General features: G+C 36.3%; 1 protein-coding gene across 13 annotated transcripts in view; it reads right to left on the bottom strand.

Annotated features, from left to right (window-relative positions):
- ANKRD17 (ankyrin repeat domain 17) overlaps window positions 1-27,415 on the bottom strand; it is a 185,443-nt gene that overhangs the window by 88,571 nt on the left and 69,457 nt on the right. For all 13 annotated transcript variants that reach the window (XM_063809568.1, XM_054683010.2, XM_054683012.2 and 10 more), the window contains one exon: window positions 14,779-14,932. In XM_063809568.1, the coding sequence (XP_063665638.1) occupies window positions 14,779-14,932 (154 nt within the window). Of the gene's footprint in view, window positions 1-14,778; window positions 14,933-27,415 lie in introns of those variants that run through there.

Raw genomic sequence — 27,415 nt, 5'->3', positions numbered from 1 at the left:
TGCGACCACAGGCGCACGTCACCATGCCTGGCTAATTGCTTTTTTTTTTTTTTTTGTTAGAGACAGGGTCTCACTATGTTGCCCAATCTGGTCTTGAACTCCTAGTTTAAGTGATCCACATGCCTCGGCCTCCCAAAGGGCTAGGTTTACACGTGTGATCCAGCCCCCTGTAGTGGTTTTCAAATATATAGATGCTGAGGTTTTCTACATCTGGGGATCCAATTCAGTAAGTAGAAAGCAGGGCCTGGCACCTACATATTTTAAAGGCTCTAAGGCAATTCTGATAAACAGCTAGGATTAAAAACCTTTACCTCTAATGTTATGATGGATATTACAGAACCCTGCTATCCAACATGTGGTCCACTGAATAGAAGCACTGCTATCGCTTGGGAGCTTGTCAGAAATGCAGAATCTCAGGCCCTACGATGTACTGATCCAAAACCTGCATTTTAAAAAAGATCCCCATATGATTCCAATGCACATTAAAGAAAGGCTATTATAGGTTTTACAACAAACTAGTTAACTAAGAAACAAAAAGGACCACTCACTTGGTAATAAATATATCTGCACAGATAAGTATGTAACAGTGAAAGGTGTTCAATAATATCACATAAGTTTCATGTTTAAAGTTTTGAAAGTGTATACTTTTACAGTGCACTTTATAATAAAATAGGCAGCCTAGATTAAGCACCGAGTTAGAATAAAAAGGTTAGGGGTAAGCATGCTTTATAGCAATATCTGCAAAAGCAACAATTAGGTTTCATACAGGTGGTTATTAACCATCTCTGCCTTTAAAATATTTTTTTCTGTTGCCGTCCTGAATGATTTTTAGATTAGTCCTTTTAGATATATTTTTATGCTTTTCTTTAATAAAAAAACTAACATAGCAAATGTTATATCTCACAAAACCAAAAATAAATCTGCTAAGAAGCCTTTATGATTATAGCCATAAAAAAATGTTCAGAGTAGTCAAATTTCATATCTGCTACAGTTAAGATGTATAAAGAATAAAAACTGTCTTGGTCTGATAAGACTGATACCTACTGTATAATTTATGTCACTAATATTAAAAGTCATACTATATTCTGAATCTACTACAATATTTAATAGATCATCTTTTGGTTAAATATATGAAGGCACTATTGAGATCAACATCACAGAAGAATTTCCACATGAAAAAAATTAGCTCCAATTTTTCAGCCATCTGAGATCACTATATAACAAATATTTGTCAGTGATAGCAACAGCAACTAGGCAAGAGGACAGATCTGGCTCAGTAAAAACTAACCACTGTTTTAAAAAGAAAAAAAAAATCTCACTTTAAATCTTTATGAACTTCTTGTATCTTCATAAGTAAAGATAACTATTTTAATAAATGTAACTAGGAAGAAACCAAAGACATAGATGGTAACCTTTCAAATTAATTAGCAGTAATCAAAAATTAATTTATTCTAGCTACCCTGAATTATGGTGATTCTTTTTTTTCTGGTCTTATCCAGCTATTGAACATTAAAGTGAAGATCGAAAAACAGAAAAGAGCTGGGTGTGGTGGCTTACGCCTGTAATCCTACTACTTGGCGGGTGGATTTCCTGAGCTCAGGAGTTGGAGATCAGCCTGGGCAACATGGTGAAACCCCGTCTCTACTAAAAATACACAAAATTAGCTGGACATGGTGGCATGCGCCTATAGTCCCAGCTACTTGGGAGGCTGAGGCAGGAGAATCGCTTGAACCCGGGAGGTGAAGGTTGCAGTGAGCCAAGATTGTGCCACTGCACTCCAGCCTGGGTGACAAAATGAGACTCTCTCCAAAGGAAAAAAAAAAAAAAGAAGAACAAAATGACCAGATTATTATTTCCAAATTCTCTCATTTAATCAATTGAACAACAAAACCATAGAAATTCAGATAGAGGGCACATTAAAATATTATTTATATTATTATTTTATAATAAAATTATTAATATTACTAACACTATTAAACTTTTTAAATATTATCTGATTTTAAGATAATTGAATGCGTAATTATGTTCCTCTCAGAACTTACTCAGAGGGCTAAAATGCAAGAGAAATTCCATCTATGGTAAAACTAGGAAAAATCTGTATATAAGCTGAATATATAAGCTAAAATGTATAAAGACAAAGTAAACCAGAGAACTAACTAACTTATAGAACAGAATAAACTGAAACACCACTATCAAAAGAGAAACAGACCATTAGCCCAACAGGAGTCAGGTATGAGATGTACCAGATACAGGGGTGAGGCTTTGGTTAGAAAAAAGGGAGACCAGCTGAACACCTGTGAGGAGTAATCAGACACAAGTTTTCATTGCCAAACTAAACAGCCAGGTGATTATTCTCTAAAGAAACCAAACTAGAAAGGCCCTGGACTAGGAGACATCAGGTATACAGGAGGATGACATGAAGTACTACATAAAAGCATTAAGTGAAAGTTTACATGATAAGTAGTGAAATCCTCAGCCCCATTCCCACTGTCAGCTCCCACTGTCAGAATTATGGTAGCTGGGTTAATTATTCAGAAGACAAACACTGGCAGGTGTGTGTCTAATAAAATGATCCCAAGGTTACCCGTCCCTGATGTACACATCCTACAACCTTGGGACTGTGAATTTGACAGATTTTACTCCCAAAATTAAGTTACGTTATATAGCATTGTTGACCTAAAGACAGCGAGGTTATCCTGGTGGGCCTGACCCAATCAAATGAGCTTGTGAAAGGCAGAGATTTCTTTGGCTGGTTGGAGATAAGGAAGTCAGAGATTAAAAGCACAAGAAGGATTCTACTTGCCACTGCTGACTTAAAGATGGAGGGTGCCACATGTCAAAGAATGTGGGCAACCTTATGGAGATGACAGCCCATAAAAAAAATCAGGATCTTGGTTCTACAATTGCAAGGAACTAAATTCTGCTACCAATAACAATAAATTTGGAAGTAAATGTTCACCCACAGCCTACAGATAAGGAACATAGGATAGCTGATATCAGCCTTGAGACCATAAGCAAGAGAATCCAGCCACACTGTCCCCAGATGTCTGGCTCACAGAAATTTAAGAGATAATAAGTGGGCGTTGTTTCACACCACTATATTTATAGTAAATTGTTATGCTGCAATAGAAAACTAATCCATGCTGTACAGTGAAATGAACCAACAAAACATGCATCCAGACTTTCCAATTTAGCTTTTTATGGCATTGCTATAGACTAAAAACAGAACCCAAGGATCACCAGACATCTGAAGAAAATCTTAAATATGAAAAGCCAACCAAAGTATTGAAAATGAGACTGAAATTTTATAATGCCAAAATTATAAAGCTTTGGGGAAGGAGAATAGGGACAAGTGGTACAGAGACAAGGTAAGTCATAAATAAGTTTGGCAACACCAGAAGTTTAGTAACTTTAAAGGTCTGAGAGTGGTTTTTTAAACTGGAACTCTATACCTAGCTAAACTATCAAGTATGAGGATAGTAAGAAAGGCATTTTCAGACAGTCTAAAAAATTTTACCTCTCAAGCATCCTTTCTCAAGAAATATATTGGATACCTAAACCTTGTTCAATCTCAACATCACAAAAAGAGAAGCAACCAGACAGTGCCTATGTGATACATAAGGAAATACACAGCATTATGAATGACTATTCTTGCCAAAATCAGAATAAATCTGAATCTGATCAAGTATCTGGATCTAAAATAGGAAATACAACACACAGAAGCACAACTGGCAAAATCCATAAAGTGAGAGAAATGACTATTCAACAAATAAATAGAAAAAAAAAAAAGAGGAACTGTTATGATTAAACTTAAAACAATTTTAATTTTTAATTTCATGGGTACATAGTATGTGTATATATTTAAGAAAAATAATTAACATTAAAACTATGTAAACCTTGTTTGGATCCTGATTTAAACCAACTGTAAAAAGACAGAAAATAATTGAAGAAATCTCAACATTGACAGGATACTGGCAATATAAAGGAATTACTTTTTTTTCCCTTTAAATCTGAAATAGTATTATGGCTATATTTCTTTTTAAACACTCTTAATTTACAGATACATATTAAAATATTTATATATATGAAATGGTATGGTGCTTAGATATGCTTTAAATTAACATAGGTGGCAATGTCAGCAAGGTGGTAATAGGCAGATATGAAAAAAGACTGCCTGTACACTGAAGGCTGCTGAAGCTGGATGATGGATAAACATACACAGGTTTCATTACGCTATTCTCTTAGATTTGTATGTGAGAATTTCCATTTAAAAAGGGAAGGAAATAAAGGAGTGAGGGAGAGGAAAAGTGAAAGAGAGGTGGAGAAAGAAAGGAAGGGAAGGAGGGGGAAGGCTAGCTTGTTAGCTACCAGAAAGACAATATAAAAAATAGAAATAATTACACAACTTAGAAAAATGAAGCAACTATTTGCATCGTATGAAAAGGTATCTTATCTCCAAAAATCAGCTTTTATGTAAAATCTACTTCCGTGTAACATCTTTGAATCTTCTTGTGTCTCTTGGGAACACAGAAAACAAATCTATATGACAGTCTCTTAAGCATTTGAAGAACACTTTATTCAACCTGAGTCTTCTTGTCTTCAGGAGAAACATTCCCTGCTCCTCTGAGGTATATTTTTAAATAATTTCATAATCTGCATTTCTCTCTCATAAACTTCTAGAGCAATGTCAAATTGCTGGAAAATGCTAAATTAGGTCTCTACTCTTCTGTACAAATGGTTTTCTTTACTCCAAGACAGGACCGTGCACATGCCCTGATTATGTTTCCAAGTCTATTTGGTTAAGATCCTTTTAATAATCCATTCTAGAATTTTACCTTGGATGGAAATCAAGTTTAACCATGAATCCTTCAAATATTTAAATACCGGTTGGGCACAGTGGCTCAAGTCTGTAATCCCAGCACTTTGGGAGGCTGAGGCGGGTGGATCACGAGGTCAGGAGATCGACACCATCCTGGCTAACGCAGCGAAACCCCGTCTGTACTAAAAATACAAAAAATTAGCCAGGCATGGTGGCAGACGCCTGTAGTCCCAGCTACAGCAGGAGGCTGAAGCAGGAGAATGCCATGAACCCGGGAGGCGGAGCTTGCAGTGAGCCAAGATCCCACCACTGTACTCCAGCCTGGGTGACAGAGTGAGACTCCGTCTCAAAAAAAAATTAAAAAAAAAAAAATTTACTGTATTACAAGATGTTTACTGAAAGCATTATTGAACAGTATTAGGTCAGTTTTATGCTATATTAAAGTAGCAGTTTACATGCATTGCATGTATAATAGGTAGTGCACTGGGGTTCTTAAACCATGAACAATTAGTGTTCATAGTGTATTTATGTCTACTTTACAAAACCTAAGAAAACATCATGTCTTTAAAATGATTATAGAGATTTCATTATCACTGCCTTATATTTAAGATATGATATATAGTGCTAAATATTTGATTGTGTGTGTGTGTGTGTATATATATGTGTATATATATATATGTGTATATATATATATGTGTGTATATATATATATATGTGTATATATATATATATATATACACTCCTCAACTAAAACATTGTTCCTATGGGGATAATATAATGATCCACTTCACAAAAATACCACGATGATTCACATGAGGTTTCAGCCTACAGTCTCTAACAAACAAGTGGGGAAAATTATATATTGTCAATTCTCATTATTCAGTTATTCACAGTAGTTATGTTAAGTCGCTAGAAACACGGAATTAGCAAATACTACACTCAACCACTGCTCCTGGGAGAAATATAGCGTTAGCCAGCCCCTGGCCTCAGCATTGTCATTAATGCACATAACCCTGTTTTATGTGTGTTTCTGTTTAAATGTACCTTTTTTGTGTGTGTCCTTCCAACTTTTATTTTAGGTACAGCGGGTATACATGCAAGTTGGTTATGTGGGTAAACTGCATGTTGTGGGGGTTCAGGGTACAGATTATTTCATCACCGAGGTAATGAGCATAGTATCTGATAAGTAACTTTTCAATCCTCACCTTCCTCCCATTCTCAAGTAGGCCCTGGTGCCTATTGTTCCCTTCTTAGTGTCCATGTGTACTCAATGTTCAGCTCCCACTTATAAGTAATAACGTGGCATTTGTTTTTTTGTTCCTGCGTTAATTCACTTAGGATAATGGGCTCCAGCTGCATCCATGTTGCTGCAAAGGACATGATTTTATTCTTTTTTATGGCTGCATGGTATTCCATGATGTAAAATATAACTTATTTAATATATGTTGTTGATTCATTAACATTGAACTCACGGCCAACAGCAGTAAAACTCATGCCTGAACCTAAAACATGTTTTTCCCAAAAGGCACATCACAGCATTCTCACACTTAGGAACACTAGACAGCACTATGCTTGGGCGCCATTTTAAACAGTGAGTGGGAGGGACTGTACATCATGGTTTGAGTGCCAACTAAGGCACAGTACAATAGAATATGAGACAGATTTCTAAGGTTTTTGACCTCAGTCCCTGGCTCCCAGATGGCATCTCTAGACCAACTCAGGGCCTAGGGGAACTAGCCATCCTGAAGGGAAAAAAAAGTCTGGCTGGCTTCACCACTGAGATAGATGGAGTAAGATGGCTGAATAGGGGGGTCTAGTGATCTCCCCACCCCTCCCCAAGTTTGGCAACTATCTACACAAAGTGAGCATCTTCATAAGAACCCAAAATCAGGTGAGCATACACAGTGCCTGGTTTTGACTTCGCATTGCTGAAATAGGCATTAAAGAGGGTAGAAAAGACAGTTTTGAATTGCCAATGACACCCCTCCCTAATCCCCTAGCAGCTCCCCACATGGTGCAAAGAACTGTGCAACTGTAAGACTCTAGCAACTGTGAGCCTTTGCATTGAACTCAGTGCTGCCCGGTCACAGCGGAGAGCAGAAACAGGCTGAACTCAGCTGATGCCTGCTCGTGGAGGGAGCTTTTGGACCAGGCCTAGCCGCAAGGAAATTGTCCATCCCAGCAGTCCAAATTTGACTTCCAGCAAGCCCTGTCAACACAGGCTGCAGTGTTCTGGGGCCCTAAGTGAAGCTGAGGGGCAGTCTAAGTCACAGGACTGCAATTCCTAGGCAAGTCCTAGTGCCAAGATGGACTTGGAGTCACTGGACTGGGGATGGGGAGCAGGCAACTTCCTGAGCCACCACTTGGGTGGCTAAGGGAGTGCTTGAGTCACCCCTCTCCCAACTTCAGGCAGCACAGCTTAAGGCTCCAAAAGAGACCCCTTCCTTCTGCTTGAGAGAAAAGAGCAGAGACAATTTGGTCTTGCATCTTGGATACAAGCTTAGCCACAGTAGGATAGGGCACCAGTCAGATTTGTGAGGCCCCCCATTCCAGACCCTAGCTCCTGGACAATCTTTCTACACACACCCTGTGCCAGAAGGGAACCTGCTCCCTTGAAGAAAAGAACCCACCCCTGGAAGGATCCATCACCTACTGACTAAAGAGCCCTTGGGCCCTGAAGAACCAGCAGCGACACCCAAGTAGTATGCCACCTGCCTCGGTTGAGACTCTGAGATGTGCTGGCTTCATGTGAGAACCAGCACATTCCCAGCTATGGTGGCAACAGTGACAGCACAGTTGTGGGGGGGGGGGGCTGTTAAGTAGAAAGTGGACTCTCGGGGTCTCCTATTCCAAGGCTTGACACTTAGATGACATTTCTGGAGCTGTCCTGGGAGAGAGGGGGCCCACTGTTCTGAAGGGTGAGTCTCAGGCCTGGCAGCTTTCATCACAAGCTGACTGAAGAGCCCTTGGGCTTTAACTGCACATTGGCGGTAGCCTGGCAGTACTCCCTGTGGGCCTCTGGTGGTGACGGCCGTGGGCTGAGACTCCTTACCTGTGGAAAGAGGAAGAGTGGGAAGGACTGTATATCGTGGTTTGAGTGCCAGCAAAGATACAGTACAATAGACCCTCATTAGATAGATTTCTAAGGTTTTTGACCTCAGTTCCTGGCTCCCAGATGGCATCTATGAATCAGCTCAGGGCCTAGGGGAACCTGCCATCCTGAAGGGGAAAAAAACAAGTCTGGCTGGCTTTGCCACCTGCTGACTATAGAGCCCTAGGGCCTTCAGCAAACATAGGTGGTAGCCAGGTAGCAGTCACAACGGGCATTGAGTGAGACCCAGTGCTCTGCTGGCTTCAAGTCTCACCTAGTACAGTCCCAGTGGTGGTGACCACAGGGGTACTTGTGTCACCCCAACCCCAGCTCCACATGGCTCAGAGGGGGGAGAGAGAGAGAGAGAGAGAGAGAGACTGAGACTCCATTTGTTTGGGAGAAAGAAAAGAGAAGAAGAGTCTCTACTTGGTAATCCAGATAATTCTTCTAGATCTTAAATAAAACCACCAAGGTGGTACCTCTATGAATCCGTAAAAAATCATAGCGATACTGGGATTGGGGTGCACCCCAATGCAGACATGGCTTAGATCACAATACCCAAGTCCCTTCGAATACTTAGAAAGCCTTCCAAAGAAGGACAGGTACAAACAAGTGCAGACTGTGAAGACTATAATAAATACCTAATTCTTCAATGCCCAGACACCAACAAACATCTGCAAGGATCACGACCATCAGAAAACATGACCTCACCAAATGAACTATATAAGGCACCAGGGACCAATTCTGGAGAAACACAGATATGTGACCTTTCAGAAAGAAAAATCAAAACAGTATTGAGGACACTCAAAGAAATTAAAGATAACACAGAGAAGGAATTCAGAATTCTATCAGATAAATTTAACAAAGAGATTGAAATAACTGAAAAGAATCAAGCAGCAATATTGGAGCTGAAAAATGCAAGACACAGTGAAGAATGCATCAGAGTCTCTTAATAGCAGAATTGATCAAGCAGAAGAAAGAATTAGTGAGCTTGCAGACAGGCTATTTGAAAATACACAGTTGAAGGAGACAAAGAAAAGAATAAAAAAGAATGAAGCATGCCTACAAGATCCAGAAAACAGCCTCAAAATGGCAAATCTGAAAGTTATTGGCCTTAAAGAGGAGGTAAAGAAAGTGATAGGGGTAGAAAGTTTATAAGGCGCCGGGCGCGGTGGCTCACGCTTGTAATCCCAGCACTTTGGGAGGCCGAGGCGGGCGGATCACGAGGTCAGGAGTTCGAGACCACGGTGAAACCCCGTCTCTACTAAAAAATACAAAAAATTAGCCGGGCGTGGTGGCGGGCGCCTGTAGTCCCAGCTACTCGGAGAGGCTGAGGCAGGAGAATGGCGTGAACCCGGGAGGCGGAGCTTGCAGTGAGCCGAGGTCGAGCCACTGCACTCCAGCCTGGGTGACAAAGCGAGACTCTGTCTCAAAAAAAACAAACAAAAAAAAACAACAACAAAAAAAAGAAAGTTTATAAGGTAAAGGTATAGTAACAGAGAACTTCCCAAACCTAGAGAAAGATACCAATATTTAAGTACAAGAAGGTTACAGAACACCAAGCAGATTTAACCCAAAGAAGACTACCCCAAGGCACTTAATAATCAAACTTCCAAAGGTCAAGGAGGTAAGGATCCTAAAAGCAGCAAGACAAAGAGACACAAATAAAATACAATGGGGCTCCAATACATCTAGCAGCAGACTTTTCAGTGGAAACCTTACAGCCCAGAAGAGAGTGGCATGACATAAAGTACTGAAGGCAAAAAAATTTTATCCTATAATAGTACATCTGGCAAATATATCCCTTAAACATGAAGGAGAAAGAGGGACTTTCCCAGACAAAAGCTGAGAGATTTCATCATCGCCACTTCTGTCCTACAAGAAACACTAAAGAGATTTCTTTAATCAGAAAGAAAAGAATGTTAATGAGCAAAAAGAAATCATCTGAAGGTACCAAACTGACTGATAATATTAACTACAGAGAATATTATATAACACTGTACCTGTGGTGTGTTAACTCTTACCTTAAGTAGAAGCACTGAAAGATTAACAAATCAAAAATAATAACTACAACAACTTTTCAAGACATATGCAGCACAGTAAGATATAAATAGAAATGACAAAAAGTTAAAAAGTAGCAGACAAACTTAAAGTGTCAAGTCATTGGTTTTCTTTTACCTTGTTAAATTTGTTTATGGAAGTGGTGTTAGGCTGTTATCAGCTTAAAATAATGGGTTATAAGATAGTATTTGCAAGCCTCATGGTAACCTCAAATCAAAAAACATACAATAGATACAAAAAATAAAAAGCAAGAAATTAAAACATATCACCAGAGAAAATCACTTTCACTGAAAGGCAGGAAGGAAAGAAGGAAGATAACAATACAAAACAACTTGAAAACAAATAACCAAATGACAGGAGTAAGTCTTCACTTATCAATAACAACACTGAATGTAAATGGACTTAAAGGACTACAACCAAAACACATGCAGAGGCTGAATGGATAAAAAACAAGACCCAATGACCTGCTGCCTACAAGAAACACACTTTACCTATAAAGATGCACACAGAGTGAAAATAAAGGGATTGAAAAAGATATTCCAGGCCACTGGAAACCAAAAAAGTGCAAGAGTAGCTATACTTACATTGCACAATATAGATTTCAACACAAAAATATGAGACAAGATCATTATATAATGATAAAGGGGTCAATTAAGCAACAGGATATAACAATTTTAAATACATATGCACCTAACACTGGAGCACAAAGCTATATAAATACTAGAGCTAAAGGTAAAGATAGAACCCCAATATAAAAATAGCTGTAGACTTTAACATTCCACTTTCAGCACTGGACAGATCTTCCACAGAGAAAATCAACAAAGAAACATTGGACTTAGAAAGAAAGATGGCAGAGAGGAGAGGAGACAGGGCTAATGTGCAGCTCCCACTTGGATGGGCAGAATAGCATGTGGAGACTCACACCACAAACTCCGGCTCTAAGAACCACTGCAGGAACATTACCAGGAAAACCAAAATAATTCACAGATTCTCTGAAAGAAGTGACACATCGCTGCAAATTCTGCAAGACAGTCAAATAACTGTGAGTTCCCAAAGTACAAGAGCAGGAAAACCTGTCTCCAAACACACATGTCCACTGGGGAATCTGAAAATCCAGATCACAGGAGAAGGATTTAACCTCACCTATAACAAAAATGAATATAGGGAGCCACATGAAATATAAAGGTAGAAGCAGCAGTGGGAAGAGCCTTGTAAGCACACCCAGTCTCCAGCTTGAGCCCAGGGAAGCCATCCCTGACTGCATCTGATAGGGCCCTCAGGGAAGGCAGCCAGCAAAATTAGGGAGGGGTCACAGGGTGAAAAAAGCTTCCAACTGAATTTCATAATAATTTCAACTGGGCATAAACTTTCTTCAGCAGAACCCACAGGGTAAATGGGAATCCTCCCTAAATCATTCTATGAAGCCAGTATCAACCTAATACCAAAACCAAGAAAGGAGAGGAGGGGAGGGGAGGGGAAGGGAGAAGGAAGGCGAGGGAAGGGAGAGGAGAAGGAAGGAAGGAAGGAAGGAAGGAAGGAAGGAAGGAAGGAAGGAAGGAAGGAAGGAAGGAAGAAAACTACAGATCCCTGATGAACATAGATGCAAAAATCCTCAACAAAATACTAGCTAACAGAATCCAACAGCATAGCAAAAAGAGAATATACCTTGATCAAATGGGTTTCACACCAGGAATGCAGAGATGGTTTAACACATGCAAGTCAATAAATGTGATACATCACATAAAAGGAATTAAAAACAAAAATTGCATGATCATCTCAATGATGCAGAAAAAGCATTTGATGAAATCCAGCCATCCCTTTATGATTAAAACCTTTAGCAAAACTGGCATAGAAGGGACATATCTCAAGGTAATAAAAGCCATCTATGACAAACCAACAGCCAACATTACACTAAATGGGAAAATGTTGAAAGCATCCCCCCAAGAACTGGAACAAGATCTGGATGCCCACTTTCACTATTTCTATTCAACACAGTACTGCAAGTCCTAGCCAGAGCAATCAGACAAGAGAAACAGACAACCAAACTGATAAGGAAGAAGTCAAATTATCCTTGCTTGCAGATAATATAATCTTATATTTGGAAAAACCTAAAGACTTCAGCAAAAAAACTATTAAAACTGATAAATTCAGCAAAGTTGCAGGAAACAAATCAACATACAAAACTCAGTACCATGTCTATATGCCAAGAACCAACAATCTGAAAAACAAATCAAGAAACTAATGCCATTTACAATAGCTACAAATAAAATAAAATACCTAGGAAGGAACTTAGTCAAAGAAGTGAAAGATCTCTACAAGGGAAACTATAAAACACTGATGCAAAAAATTGAAGACGACACAAGAAAAATGGGAAAATATTCCATGTTCATGGGTTGGAAGAATCAATACTGTTAAAATGTACATACTACCCCAAGCAACTTACAGAGTCAATGCAATTCCTATCAAAATACTAATGACATTATTTACAGAAGTAGAAAAAGCAATCTATATTGGTCTGTTTTCACATTGCTATAAATACCCGAGACAGGCTAATTTATCAAGAAAAGAGGTTTAATTGACTCACAGTTCCACATGGCTGGGAGGCCTAAGGAAACTTACAATCATGGCAGAAGGTGAAGAGGAATCAAGGACCTTCTTCACATGGCAGCAGGAGAGAGAAGTGTGAGGAGCGGAAGGGGAAGAGCCCCTTATAAAACCATCAGATCTTGTGAGAACCCATTCCCTATTACAAGAACAGCATGGGGGAAACTGTCCCCATGATCCAATCACCTCCCACTGGGCTCCTCCCTTGACACATGGGGATAATGGGGATTACAAATTCAAGGTAAGATTTTGGTGGGGACACAGAGCCAAACCATATCACAATCCTAAAATTTACAAGGAACCTCAAAAGATCCAGAATAGCCAAAGGTATCCTGAGCAAAAAGAACAAGACTAGAAAGAATCACATTACCTGATTTCAAATTATACTACAGAGTTATATAACCAAAATGGCATGATTGTCACATAACATATAGACCACTAGAATACAATAGAAAACCCAGGAATAAATCCATACATCTACAGCCAACTCATTTTTGACAAAGTTGCCAAGAACATCCAGTGGGGAAAGAACAATCTCTTCAATAAATGGTGCTGGGAAAGCTGGATATCCATATGCAGAAGAATGAAACTAGACCCCGATCTCTCACCATATACAAAAATAGAATCAAAATGGATTCAAGACTTAAACATAAGACCTCTACTATGAAACTACTGAAAGGAAACATTGGGGAAACTCTCCAGGACATTAGAATGGGCAAAGATTTCTTGAGTAATACCATAAAAGCATGGGCTCCTAAAGCAAATAAGGACAAATGGGATCACATCAAGTTAAAAAGCTTCTGCACAGGAAAAAAAAAAAAAAATCAACAAACTGAAGTGACAACCACAGAATGGGAGAAAATATATGCAAACTACCCAGCTGACAATGAATTGATAACCAGAATATATAAGGAGCTCAAACAATAGGAAAAAAAATCTAATAATCTGATCCAAAAATGGGTCAAAGATTTGAACAGCATTTCTCAAAAGAAGACATATAAATGGCAAATACACATATGAAAAGGTATCAACATCACTGATCATCAGAAAAACGCAAATCAAAACTATAATGAGATATCATTTCACACCAGTTAAAATGACTTATCCAAAAGACAGGCAATGACAAATGCTGGAGAGGATGTGGAGATAAGGGAATCCTCATATGCTATTGGTGAGAATGTAAATTAATACAACCATATGGAGAACAGTTTGGAAGTCCCTCCCAAAAGTAAAAATAGAGCTACCACATGACCCAGCAATCCCACTCCTAGGTGTACACCCAAAAGAAAGGAAATCAGTATATTGAAGAGGTATCTGCATTCCCATGTTAATTAGAGTACTATTCACAATAGCCAAGATAGATTAGAAGGATGAATACCAGAGGCTGGGGAGGGTAGTTGGGGCAGTGGGGATGGCTAATGAGTATCAAAAAAAAAAAAGTTAGAAAAAATGAATAAGACCTAGTATGTGCTAGCACAACAGAGTGGCCATGGTCAAAAATAATTTAATTGTACACTTAAAAATAACTAAAAAAGTATAACTGGGTTGTTTGTAACACAAGGGATAAATGCTTGAGGTGATGGATAGCCCATTTACCCTGATGTGATTATTATGCATTGCATGCCTGTATCAAAAGATCTCATGTATCCCATAAATACTTACACCTACTATGTACCCACAAAAATTAAAAATTAAAAAATTAACACCAACAAAAATCACAAAAATGTGTAAAACCTGGCATTAAATAGGCCACAAAAGGACACTTATTTATAGCAGGAGAGCTGAAACAAGAATGTAGAGCATCACTTTGTTCGACTTCTACTGGGAGCATGCATGTAGGGTGATTCAAATGTTCCACCACTTTATACATGCCTATGAAAGACCGCTAGTACTGATTTTGAAGTTAAAATGCATTTTTGCAGGTAGGCAAATTCACAAATACATAATTCACGAATAATCAAACTCAACTGAAAAATCTCTCTTTGTAAGGTCAACTGTAGCACATGGACTTTACTCTGGTAATGAAAATTACAATATGCTTTAGTAAAACGCTCCATGTAATTCAGCAGAAAGTAATCAATTAACCTTTATTAATAGTATCATTCTAAATACCCAATATCATTCATTTTTAACAAGAGATTTTATTAGATTGATGTGCAACTTTACATAACAAGGTAGACTTATTACTATGTAGAGTACATACCTGCAGCTTCTAGTAAAGCTTCCAGTCTAGCCTGTGTTTCTGGATCTACTGTCCTGAGGTCTGCACCATCAGCAGTACCTGATAAGAGCAACTTGGAAGCTGTTTCCAGCATTGGATTTTCCAAATCATCCTGATCCAAAATGAAAGACTCCACCTATAAAACAAATGCAAAAAGAGGGAGGAAGGGAGAAATGAACAGCGAAAGGAAAAGAGGGGAGAGAAAAAGAAAGCAGGGGAGGGAAAAATATGTTAACATAATTAACAATGGTAAACACAGTGCAACCCTAAAAAGTTCAACATGACATCTAAGCCTGTTGATTAACAAAAGAAGAAAATTTTTTTTGTGGAAGAATTCAAAACTTTATTTCTCATATGCAGCCTAATTTTCTTTACTAATATTCTTTTCTACTTTAATTTGGTTATTATGTATATGTAGGGTTGAGTGTGATGCTTAGGTTGTGAAAACTTTAACTGTGAATAGAAGACCTAACTAAATCAGCAGCTTTTAAATGTTTTGCTTTCAGGACTCAATGAAGTACTGAACTCCCAAGGACTTTATATAAACCCTGTATTTCTTGATATTTACCATACTGGAAATTAAGTAGCAAATATCACTATCAAAAAATCACATTCATTAATATCACCACTGATTTCATCCAAAAAGTCTTTAAGTACTGGAAAGCTGTCAAGCCTAAGCAAACAAGTTCCAAAATTCTAATTTTTGCTTCAAAGCTTAACTTTATCATTGGCAACAAGTATTGTTGTTTTCCTTAAAGTGACAGACTCACTTCAAACATTTTTAGAGGAGCATTTGCCAAATATCCAAGTTTGATAACTGTAGTTTTTCGTTTGTACTTTACCATAAAAATGACATTTCATGGGGGAAAAAAGGCTAATTCATCTCACATCTAAAAAAATTGCAGTTATTTTTCCTCCAGACAAACACTATACTTTTTGTATGCAGCAAAAGTGCTTTATGTGTACTTCCCATTTTGTTACACACACTAATATTGAAAGAACATGCATTCAAAAGGGGAGTTTTCATAAAATTAATAATTTTATCGCTTCATCAAGAATATTCTTAAACTAGCATTTAATTTTTTTTTTTTAACTTCAAGCACGTGGTAGTGAAGAATACAATCATATCAGTACAGTTTGTTTCCATGGCCTTCAGGTCCATAAGTTTTACCCACCACTGTTTTTGCACCATCATCGTAAATGTCAACATAGTAAAAAAGCCAAGTAACATCTCAATATTATGATAAAAATAGTTTTGACCTCATGGACACCTTGAAATGGTCTCTGGGCCCTGAGGGGTCTATTTACTGTGTTAAGAAACACTGATATAAGTCTAGCCGATTCAAGTAAAAGAAATTTAAAGAATTAGAAAATAACAAACTCCTAAGACAGGGGTAAAGTTTTGTTTTGATATTCCCTATCACAGTGCTACTTACAAATAGGTACTAAAACATATTCTTTTCTGCTTAGTGATAAAAATTGGTAATTATTATATAAAATATCACTAAAATGATCAGTTTATTTCACAAATCTAAGGTACTACTAACACTGCAATAACTAAAATAGATGTAAAAATAACTAATAAGCTAGAATATAATCACGCTCATGCCTAGTATCCAGAAGGTCAATAATAAAAAAGACCACTTAAGGAATAAATCCTTAACCATCATAACCTCAGAAACGATACTGTTCCATCTTGAAAAGTCAACTATCAAGTAACCAGGAATAGTGCTATAATTAATCAAAATATTTAATACTAAATTTTAAATCTGGGAAGAAATAATGTTTCTCTACAAAGTTCCATTAAACTAAAGCAGTTTAACGTGGAATAACATTTGAGATTTCAAATATTTTATACATAAACACAACATTCTCAAAATATTCTGTAAATATTTTTGAAATTTCATAAAATTTTGTTCTACATTAACTTTAATTAATCTATAACTCCTTATGGCAAGGAGATAAAAAATACAAAAACAATTTTTTAAAATTATATATAAATTATATGTGTGTGCATATATGTGTGTGTATATATATCTGTATATATATCTGTGTATATATGTATATATGTGTGTGTGTATATATATGTGTGTGTGTGTATATATATATATATATATATTTTTTTTTTTTAAAGAGACATGGATAGTCTCACTGTGTTGCCCAAGCTGGCCTCAAACTCCTGGGATCAAGTAATCCTCCTGCCTTGGCCTCCCAAGTAGCTGGGATTACAGGCACACACCACGCCTGGCTGATTTTTTATTTTTGTAGCAACAGGATGTGGAATTCCTGGGCTCAAGTGATCCTCCCACTTTGGCCTCCCAAAGGACGGGATTATAGGCATGCACTACCAGGCCTGGCTAATTTTAAGTTATCTTTAAAGGTAGTAGTAAAAGTATGAGAAAGGAAGAATTTTAAAGGCTGACTAAAGTATTATACTTTAGGAAGCAAATTTTTGGGCACAGCAAAGAGTGATTCAAAATTATAGCAGTAAAAAAATTTTTTTTATTGTCAAAGGTCCAGAAGATGAGTCTTTCTAAAGAAAAAGCTGTTTCCTAATGAAATTTTCTAATATCTGAAATTTATTAAAATATTTACAATTATTTCAATTTAATAAGAAAAGATAAAAGCAAATAAACAAATGTATGAAATTGAACAGGTAAAATGAATAGATGAAATACCATAATACAATATTTTAAATGAACATTTTAGAAAGTAGAAGACATCAAAAAGCAGTATATAGTTAACTGATTAATCAAAGGTAGAGATCAGAGGTGCTAAAGATGCTCAAAGGAGACACTGCATGCATAAAGAATAATATAAAAGGATTTTGACCAAAAAAATTAATTTGTATAAAAGAAGAGAAAGAAGGAACATGGACTGGCAAGTAAAAAATTTCTATGTGATAGAACACAGGGTTTTACACAGGGTTTTACTGTAGGTTTGAAAAGATAGGTTAGAAGTTAGATCACAGAAGATATCAAATTTCAATCAGAAGCGACTGTCTTACACAAAGTCCCCTATGCCACAGATATCTTAACTAGCCTGGTGAAAACTTACTAGGAAAACTGCATTTCCATCTCTTGATGAGATATAATAAATACAGAAACATTTACTTTCTACTGACTTTAAGCTTCTCCACAGAAGTTCTTATGTTATTCTTAGGCCCACTATTCTCACTATATGCAAAACTTCGTAACTTAAAAAACTGTAAATTCAAATGACTATGAAATTCTTATAGACAGCTTTAGAAAAGGGAGGGGCTATCAAAATGACAGAAAAGAACAGGAATGAATATTTATTATTTCCTCCCTATCCCTCATTTATGATTAATGAAGGAGCTACTTTCAAGGACACTGCTAAAATATGAAGGCCTAAGTACCAGAATTGCTTTAGCTGCTACCTGTGTGACCTAACCAAGTCTCTCTCTCAGCCATCTGTAACTTTAGACCCCCAATTCTGCTTAATTTTTTCATAGATTTATCACACATGAATATTATACATACAGTCTTTCTAAGCTCTGTAAAAACAAACACTTTTTTTGGTTTAGTCATGTACACCCAGCAATTAGAAATGTGTCTAACTCACTGTCAGGATTCAAGCGACTATTGAATAAGTCAGAATCTGTAAAGAAGGTGAAATTTACCAGATGATTTTGGTATTCTTCCCTTTCAGATTCTAAAAGGCTCTAGTGTATTTGGAGAACAAAGGGGTAATCACAATAAATACATCTAAAGGTATATTTTATAGATCTTAGAGGAGATACAGAATCTTACATTAGGTAGTAGGTGGTGCAAAATGCTATCTTCATTGATTTATTACACACACATTTATTGCAAACATTCTATGTGTAAAAAATACTGTTTAATACTATGGGAGATAAAGAAATGCATGATACCAGCCTTGCTATGTAGGACCCTACTTCTTTAATGAGTGTGTGTAAAAATGAACCATAATACAGGATAGAAAGTGCATAAGGTAACGAGAAAGAAAAAGAGGTATAAAAGTTCAGCGAGGAAAAAGAGAACTTCCTCCTTTAATTCCAGTTCCTCTTTTTCCAACTAGAAAGAGCTCGTGTTACATTACAAAACAAGTGAAGAGAGACTGGCATAAAGAGATGCAATCTTATAAACATACAAAAATAAGTATTCCTTTATTAAATTATGGGCATACACCTCTCTGCCATACCACATCCCCAGCTGAGACAGTTCAGATTAAAAACTAAAATGAATTTTCCCTCTGAAACCTATTGCATTTTTATTATATTATTCTACAGAAAAAAAATCATTTTGAATCACAACCAACTTCTGGAACATAACAAACATTAAAAATGGTCCAAATAAGAAATTCAAGTAAGTATTTGAGCTGGGCACGGTGGCTCACGCCTGTAACCCCAGCACTTTGGGAGGCTGAGGCGGGTGGATTGCCTGGGGTTGGGAGTTCGAGACCAGCCTGGCCAACATGGTGAAACACTGTCTCTACTAAAAATACAAAAATTAGCCAGGCATGGTGGTGCACTCCTATAATCCCAGCTACTTGGAAGGCTGAGGCAGGAGAATCACTTAAACCCGGGAGGTGAAGGTTGCAGTGAGCCGAGATCGAGCCACTGCACTCCAGCCTGGGCGACAGAGCAAGACTCCGTCCCCACCAAAAAAAAAAAAAATTTAAAAGAAAGTATTTGAAAATATTTTATTTGAATGAAATATATATAACTTCCATGAAGAGAGAAGACAAAGGAAAGAAATGTCCTTACTAAATGTATTCTCTAAGGGGGGAAAAAAGTTATCAAAGTTACAACTGGCCTTTTTTAAAAGTTGTATTTAAAGTGGTTTGAATGTGTTGTTTTGACCAGCTGGATATTTTATGAAATGATGTTTAGGCATAAAGAACCATCAAAATGCAAGAGGCTTAGAAATCACCAGGTTCAATTCAGTGTTACACATGAAAAAACCAGACACAAGGACCTTTATTTAAATAGGAGATTTCTAAATACCTAGCACCAAGAGACCAGTTATCCAATTAACTAGCTCAATATACTTTCCACCAGCAAATACAATGCTGGAATAATAAGGGGTTGAACTTTCACACTGCTCTGGGAAAGGTGACTTTAAATTTTACATTTAGGGATCAGGCTGTTAAATACCTGAACCCATTGTTTAATTACTAAAACTGGGACAAACAAACCTAACATGCCCCCGATTTATGCAACATAAAATACACAGCACCTCCTATAAAGAATTCTTGTCCCCCCAATAAACAATAATCTACTAGAACTTTTAGACGTGTAAATAACTTCCAGTACATGAAAATTAGTAAAGCAAATACAGGAATAAGATAAATCAATGTTTCTCAATGTAAAAGCACTATTAACATTTTGGACCAGATAATTCTTTGTTGTTTGGGGCTGTCTTGTGTAATTTAGGATGTTTAACAGCAACCCTGGCCTATACTCACTAAATGCCAGTTAGCAACACTCCTTCAGGTTGTAACAACCAAAAATGTCTCCAGACATTGCTAAATGTTCCCTTACAAGAGAAAATTAAAAACAACAACAAAAATCATGAAGGAGAAAGAGGCTGAGAATCACTGGGTTAAATATAAGCCAAAAAGGAAAGTCTAAAATGTGGAACATTTTACAGCAAAACTGACCATTTCCTTCAAGTAAGTAGAATGGGAGCAAAAAATCTTTTTTGAATAGAGTAAGAACTGTTCTGAATTACAGAGACTCGAGAGATATAACCAGCAAAATAATAGGTCTTACTTAAATCCTATTCAAACAGGACAACTGTAAAAACAGTATTTTTGAGACAAGAAATCTGAATGTGAACTGGGTATTAGATAATATAAAGGAATTACTTCAGTTATGTAAGAAAATATCCTTGTTTTTCAGACATGCATACTGAAGTATGAAGGAATAGTGTCAGAAATTTGTCATCAAATACTTAAAGAAAACAAAGCTTCATGGCAAATTCTTGAAAATGTTGCATCTGAGAAATAGATATATAGAGGGCTTTTTTGTTTTGTTTTGTTTTTTTGAGACAGGGTCTCACTCTGTCACGCAGGCTGGAGTGCAGTGGCAGAATCTCGGTTCACTGCAGCCTCTGGCCTCCTGGGTTCAAGCGATTCTCCCACCTCAGCCTCCTTCTCTTCCTTCAGCCTCCGGAGTAGCTGGAAATACAGGCGCATGATACCACGCCCACCTAGATTTTTGTGTATTTTGGTAGAGATGAGTTTTCACCAAAACACAAGTTTTGTGTATTTTGGTAGAGATGAGTTTCGGCCTCTCAAAAGTGCTGGGATTACAGGCGTGAGCCACTTTTACCCGGTCTATAGAGTTTTTTTTATACGAGTCTCTGTACTTTTGTTCATGCTAAGCCCTTTTAATTTTGAAAGACTAAAGGTGATGACATTTCACTGTAGAAGTTGCTTTTATTTAAACAGAAAAACTATTATTTAACAGTAATATTACTTAGATTTCTAAGATAATTAGAATTCTTTTTCACTTTCTCCCCAAATTAAGTCTGACTTAATACAAATATTTAATAATGTAAACCAAGGTCTTTTAACAATGGTCAGAGCTGAATGAATTTGTTTGTCATTAACGGTAATTCAAATCCTTCTACACTCAAAACACAAAGTCACATGGAAATTTGGTAATGCGGGGTCATTTGGACCAACTGTCATCGTTAGCATTACATTTCAAACTACTCCTCAAGTTAGAAATATTACTGCCATACTAGAGAAGAATGGTTCGTTCTGTAGTTTAATAAACTCGTATTTATTCCAAAGGATAAGAAAATTAGTATATTTTGGCCGGGTGCCGTGGCTCACGCCTAATCCCAGCATTTTGGGAGGCCAAGGCGGGCAGATCACCTGAGGTCAGGAGTTCGAGACCAGCCTGGCCAACATGGTGAAAGCCTATTGCTATTTAAAATACAAAAATTAGCCAGGTGTTGTGGCAGGTGCCTGTAATCCCAGCTACTCAGGAGGCTGAGACAGGAGAATCACTTGAATCTGGGAGGCAGAGGTTGCTGTGAGCCAAGATAGCGCCATTGCACTCAGCCTGAGGGACGACAAGAGCTAGACTTCCTCTCAAAAAAAAAAAAAAAAGGAAAAGAAAACTAGTATATTTTAATTAACTGATACCATACATACAAACTCCATTCAACTTAACAAATAACTACAAATTACATACCAAGTGCAAAGCAGTAGGCTACTCATTGGATTATACAAACACAAAAATAATTTTGTTATAATCAATACCTTCCATAAATACACAATAAAGAAAGGCAACTCTATGTGCAAATAACTATCAAACAAGTTTGAAAGAAGTACTAAACAGATACTAATACAGTGATTGTGCAGAGAAATGAGAAAACAATTATGAATGAGAGTGCTAAAAGCAATGATGCTTCAGGAAGATGGCGCCTTTCAATACTGTGCTGCGTTCAGAATTTATATTAAGTTACTGAAGGATTTAAGCATTAAGGCAAATAACTGGTAAAATAAAGATAATTAGAGACCATGTTAAAGATCGTTTTAGATAGCTGTGACACCAGAGACAAAACAACCAATTACGAACTTAAGTAAAACAAATGCATTATGTGAGGTGAAGATGGAAAAAAGGGCCAGTCTCTAAGGATAAACATACTTTATAAAAGTAAAATGCTGGCAACCCCAAAATTTAGACTTCTTTACATTCAACACTAACCCCATCCCCCATCTGATGTTTTCCGAAGAAAAAATAATAATAAATAAAAAATATTTTAAAAATAAATAAAAAATATTTATTATTGTTTTTGTTGTTCTGGAAAATAACCTATTTATCAATGAATCTCAAAAGCTGGTAATAAATAAAAATATTTATTATTGTTTTTGTTGTTCTGGAAAATACTCTATTTATCACTGAATCTCAAAAGCTGGTAATCTGAATTTTAAACCAGTAATCTACATTTCAGAAAAGGTGTTCTAAATTTTGACTATATTATAAAAGCATTTTAAAACAAATAATCCCCACACTTATTCCAGGAAAAGAAGTTATCTTCAGTCCAAAATTTACCATACTTAAAATTTTAAGATCTCTTAATAAATCCAGTCAATGCAGAAAAATCCCTCCAAAAAGATTTTATATTTTTTCTAAATTTTTCTTTTAGTAAGTGTCAATGATTGATTTTTAGGACCAATTTAGACATTTCAGTAACATAAAATGGGTTTACAGACATAAATCCATAACTAACACCACTTTGGCTACAAAAAATAAAAGTTCATTAGAAATGACTTACGGCTATCATTATGGGATGAATTATGTAACTCATACATATAAAACGTATTCACTGATATTCAAAGCACAGGCTATGTGAACATAATTGAAGGCAACAACAGTCTTAATTTTGGTTTTATCAATATGAAATACATTTTACATATGAAAACATATTTTAAAAACTGAATATTAAAAAGTGAATAGAAAAATTAAGAAACTTGAGTTTATGATCATTTTATGACAGTGACTGAATAAATTCTTAATTTATTAAGAAATTATAATAATTTCTGGCTCTCCAGTAAGCCTGGAAAAATATGGCTATCTGCTCTTATAGTTCTTTGAATACTGATAAGCAGATTTACACATAAAATAAGAAATAAGAAGTATTCATAATTGTAAAGTCATCACAATTTAGTCTCTTCTGAACATGACCCAGAAATAATTCCTTTTGTCTGTATTTTTTATAGTCTTAAATAAGGGTAAACTTTGATAAAATACCACAATTCTTAATGGGGTAAATTATTCCAAAATTAATACAATTGAAATATTTTTTCTATACATACAAAGACAAACTCTTCAGTAATGTCACAGAACACTAATCCAAGTATAAGATTGAAATTTAAAAAGTTGAAAGAAAATAAAAACCCACTTAAAGAAATAAAATCTTTCTTGTAAAAAGAATGGTCAATGATTCATTATGGTATTCTGAGATTATAATAAATAAAACTAAAGTGAACCTCATTAAAGATAATTTACCTTTCAAAAAGTCTATTTACAGAATAAACCACTGATCTATTCTTATATTTTTTCGTTCATACTTGTCTATCAATTTGACAAATATTAAGCGCTACTATAATCTAGGAATCAGTGATATAATAGTTAACACAGCTTTGTTCTATAGCACTTTCATAAAACGTGACTTCTTATGCTTCAAACTGCTATTTGCCTGCAACAATTGAGTATGACATTACTAACAATTCAATATAAAATTTTTAACATAAACTTTACAAAGTGGACAAATTATGAATATTTCAAATAAGACAAAGTTCTATGGAATTCTCAAATCTAGAGTTTCTAAGTGGTTTTTCTGTAACAGAATTAAAGTTATATGGTTTGTCAAAAATTCTCCCAAAACTACTTATCAATAGTAGGATGCAATTCAATTATGAATTTAGCCTGCTCCAGGAATTATCATTTATCAATTATTGTAAAAGCAGCTGCAGAATATAAATATTCTTATAAGATGGCTTTACAACACACACAGATACACACACACACATATATACACACCACAAAACCTATAGTCATAAGCCTGGTGACATTTCAAACTTCTAAGGATATAAAGTCTAGAAAACTTCCAGGATGGTAGCAGTGGGGACCTGTTAGGGGTCAGACTGACATCAGACTTCCTAAATACAGCACCAGATGCTAGAAGATATCTGTGCAATTAAAAGTTCTGATGAACAATTATTTTGAAAGTAAAATTCCAAACTGTATAATGAAATTTTTTTAGGTATGTAAACACTATGAAATTTAAAAGCCACAAACATTTTCTGAATTTAGAGAAAATATTACTTCAAGAAGAAAAACCCATCCAAGAAAGGGGCAGCCTTGGAATTGCAAGACTAAGCAGCTAGAAAAGAAACCAGTATAATACAACATATTTTTAATATCTCAGGTAATTCTTAATATATGATTCACTAAAGTTATAAAAGTGGAAGTGAGACAGGAAAATGGGGTCTGCTGGCAGGGAACATAAGGCCGAGTCACATTTCGGCTGTAACAGGAAATATCCTCTCCGTTAGAGTATATGCCATAAATGACTTTGTAACTTTACTTCAACTCCTCCATTTACGTAGGACATACTGAAGTAACCAATGGAATCCTCTAGAGGGGACTTAAACTCTCAAAAATTCTGTAAGGAGGCCTTTGAGCACCAATGCTTGGGCCTGCTCCCACACTGTTGAGTATACTTCCATTTTCAATAAATCCCGTCATTCCTTCCTTGCTTTGTTTGTGTGTTTTGTCCAATTCTTTGTTCCAGATGCCAAGAACCTGGACATCCTCCACTGTTAACAGAAGTATATAACATAAATACATCACAAAGATTTCTGATTATTTTGAAAATAAGAAAGCCAGGATTCAAATGAAATAATGCCAAAAGCCTATGTTCTAGGGCAGTGCTCCCCAACCTTTTTGACACCAGAGACCAGTTTCATGGAAGACCATTTTTCCAGGGGCAGGATAAAGAGGATTAGAAATAGAAGTAATTAACTGTAATACTTATATTTCATCGTGAACTAGAACTTAGTATATCACAAACAGAGAAAAGTCTTTAAAAACAAAAACCTGATCATATCTTAAGCAAAACAGAAAATCTCAACACATTTCAAAATGAAGAAATTATACAAGGGCACATTCTTGGTCCATAAAATTGAAAGAAACTAAAACGTAGCTATAAAATGACGACACTACTTTAAAATTTAAAAAGAAAAGGAAAAAAAAGGCCTACTATTAACTCTCAGAATACAGAGTAAATGAAAAATAAAATTATAAGCATATTATTTCATATGGGGTTTAGCCATAGCTATCTTTAAAGAAAAATTTAGGCCAGGTATGGTGGCTCACACCTGTAATCCCAGCATTTTGGGAGGCCAAGGTAGGCAGATCATGAGGTCAGGGGTTCGAGACCAGCCTGGCCAATATGGTGACTCCCCATTTCTACTAAAAATATAAAAATTAGCCGGGCATGGTGGTATGCGCCTGTAGTCCCAGCTACTCAGGAGGCTGAGGCAGAAGAATTGCTTGAACCCGGGAGGCAGAGGCTGCAGTGAGCCGAGATTGTGCCACTGCACTCCAGCCTGGGCGACAGAGTGAGACTCCGTCTAAAAAAAACAAAAAAGAAAAGAAAAATTTAGAGCTTGAAATGTATTAAATTCATTAGAACCTGAGATTTAAAACAAATAAATGAAAAGCTTCAAAATAGAATACAAATCAAAATGCATCAACATAATTTATAATGAAAAAACAAAAATGAGAAAATTGAGAAGAGGTAAAAGTTTCATTAATAAAACCAAACACAGTTTCTTGGGTAAAGTCTAGAAAGAGGAGATAAGCCTTTGGCGAGAATGATTATGAAAAATGAGAGACAGAGAAAAATATAAGGAGTTATTAAAGTTAGAAAGTTGAGCACATCTATGAATCAATAAATCTAAAAGTCTTAAACAAAATGGATGGTTTTCTAGAAAGAAAGATAATCAAAATTAACTCAAGAAATGGTAGAAAACCTAAGTAGAATATGTCCACTGAAGCAATGTCAATGACAGATAAATCTAACCCTTCAAAACGGCACCTAAACCCAAATGAATTTAGAGGCAACTTCTATCAAAATTACATAGCATTATTATAACATTTAAGGAATAGAGCACTACTTTTTTATTTACAAGGCCCAGAAAACAGGTGGAAAAACTCTCTAGTTCATTATAGATAGCCAATTAACAAACCTAAACGAGATAACAACAACAACAACAAAAACCCAATAGCAAATTAAATTTAGTAGTAGTATAAAAGACAACTACAAGAAAGGGGATAATAGAGAACACTAAGAAATATAATCCTTTCTTTTTTCTGTTTCTCTGTCACAAATCTCACACACACACAAATAAAATTAATCATACATATACAGTGATATTCCTCTGACTGGAATGCTTTTTTTTTTTTTTTTTTGAAATGGAGTCCCACTCTGTTGGAGTGCAGTGGCGCCATCTTGGTTCGCTGCAACCTCCATTTCCTGGGTTCAAGCTATTTTCCCACCTCAGCCTCCTGAGCAGCTGGGACTACAGGCGGTCACCACCATGCCTGGCTACCATTCCGCTCCCTCAGCCACCCAAAGTGCTGGCATTACAGGTGTGAGCCATCACACTCAGCTGTCTGGAATGCTTTTCCCAACCCTTTCGTTCTTCAGGTCTTAGCTTATGTTTTACTTTCTCAGATGATACTATCAACGGAGTTTCTCTCCTTATCTTTCTACCACACCATCCTCTTTATTTCCTCCATAATACTACCACAGCCTGAAATTATCTTGTTCTTGGATACTTGCTGATTATTTCTTCTCCATAAAAAAAAATGAACCTTTCAGACTTAGTGCTAACACCAGTGTGTGACATAGTTCCTGACACAATGCAATAACCAAACAGGTATCTGCTGAATAAATATTAAAAATAGAACACATTATGACTAACATTAATGCAATCACCACATTGAGGTATTACAGGTAAAAAAGAATATGTATCATCTCAATAAAAGTACGTGATTAAAGACAATATCCATTTTCATTAAAATATTTATTAAGCCAAAAAGAAA

Source organism: Pan troglodytes, chromosome 3 (genome assembly GCF_028858775.2).
Source record: "Pan troglodytes isolate AG18354 chromosome 3, NHGRI_mPanTro3-v2.0_pri, whole genome shotgun sequence".
Taxonomy (NCBI): domain Eukaryota; kingdom Metazoa; phylum Chordata; class Mammalia; order Primates; family Hominidae; genus Pan; species Pan troglodytes.
Note: the sequence above shows the minus strand (reverse complement) of the source record. Positions and strands in the feature narration are given on the sequence as shown.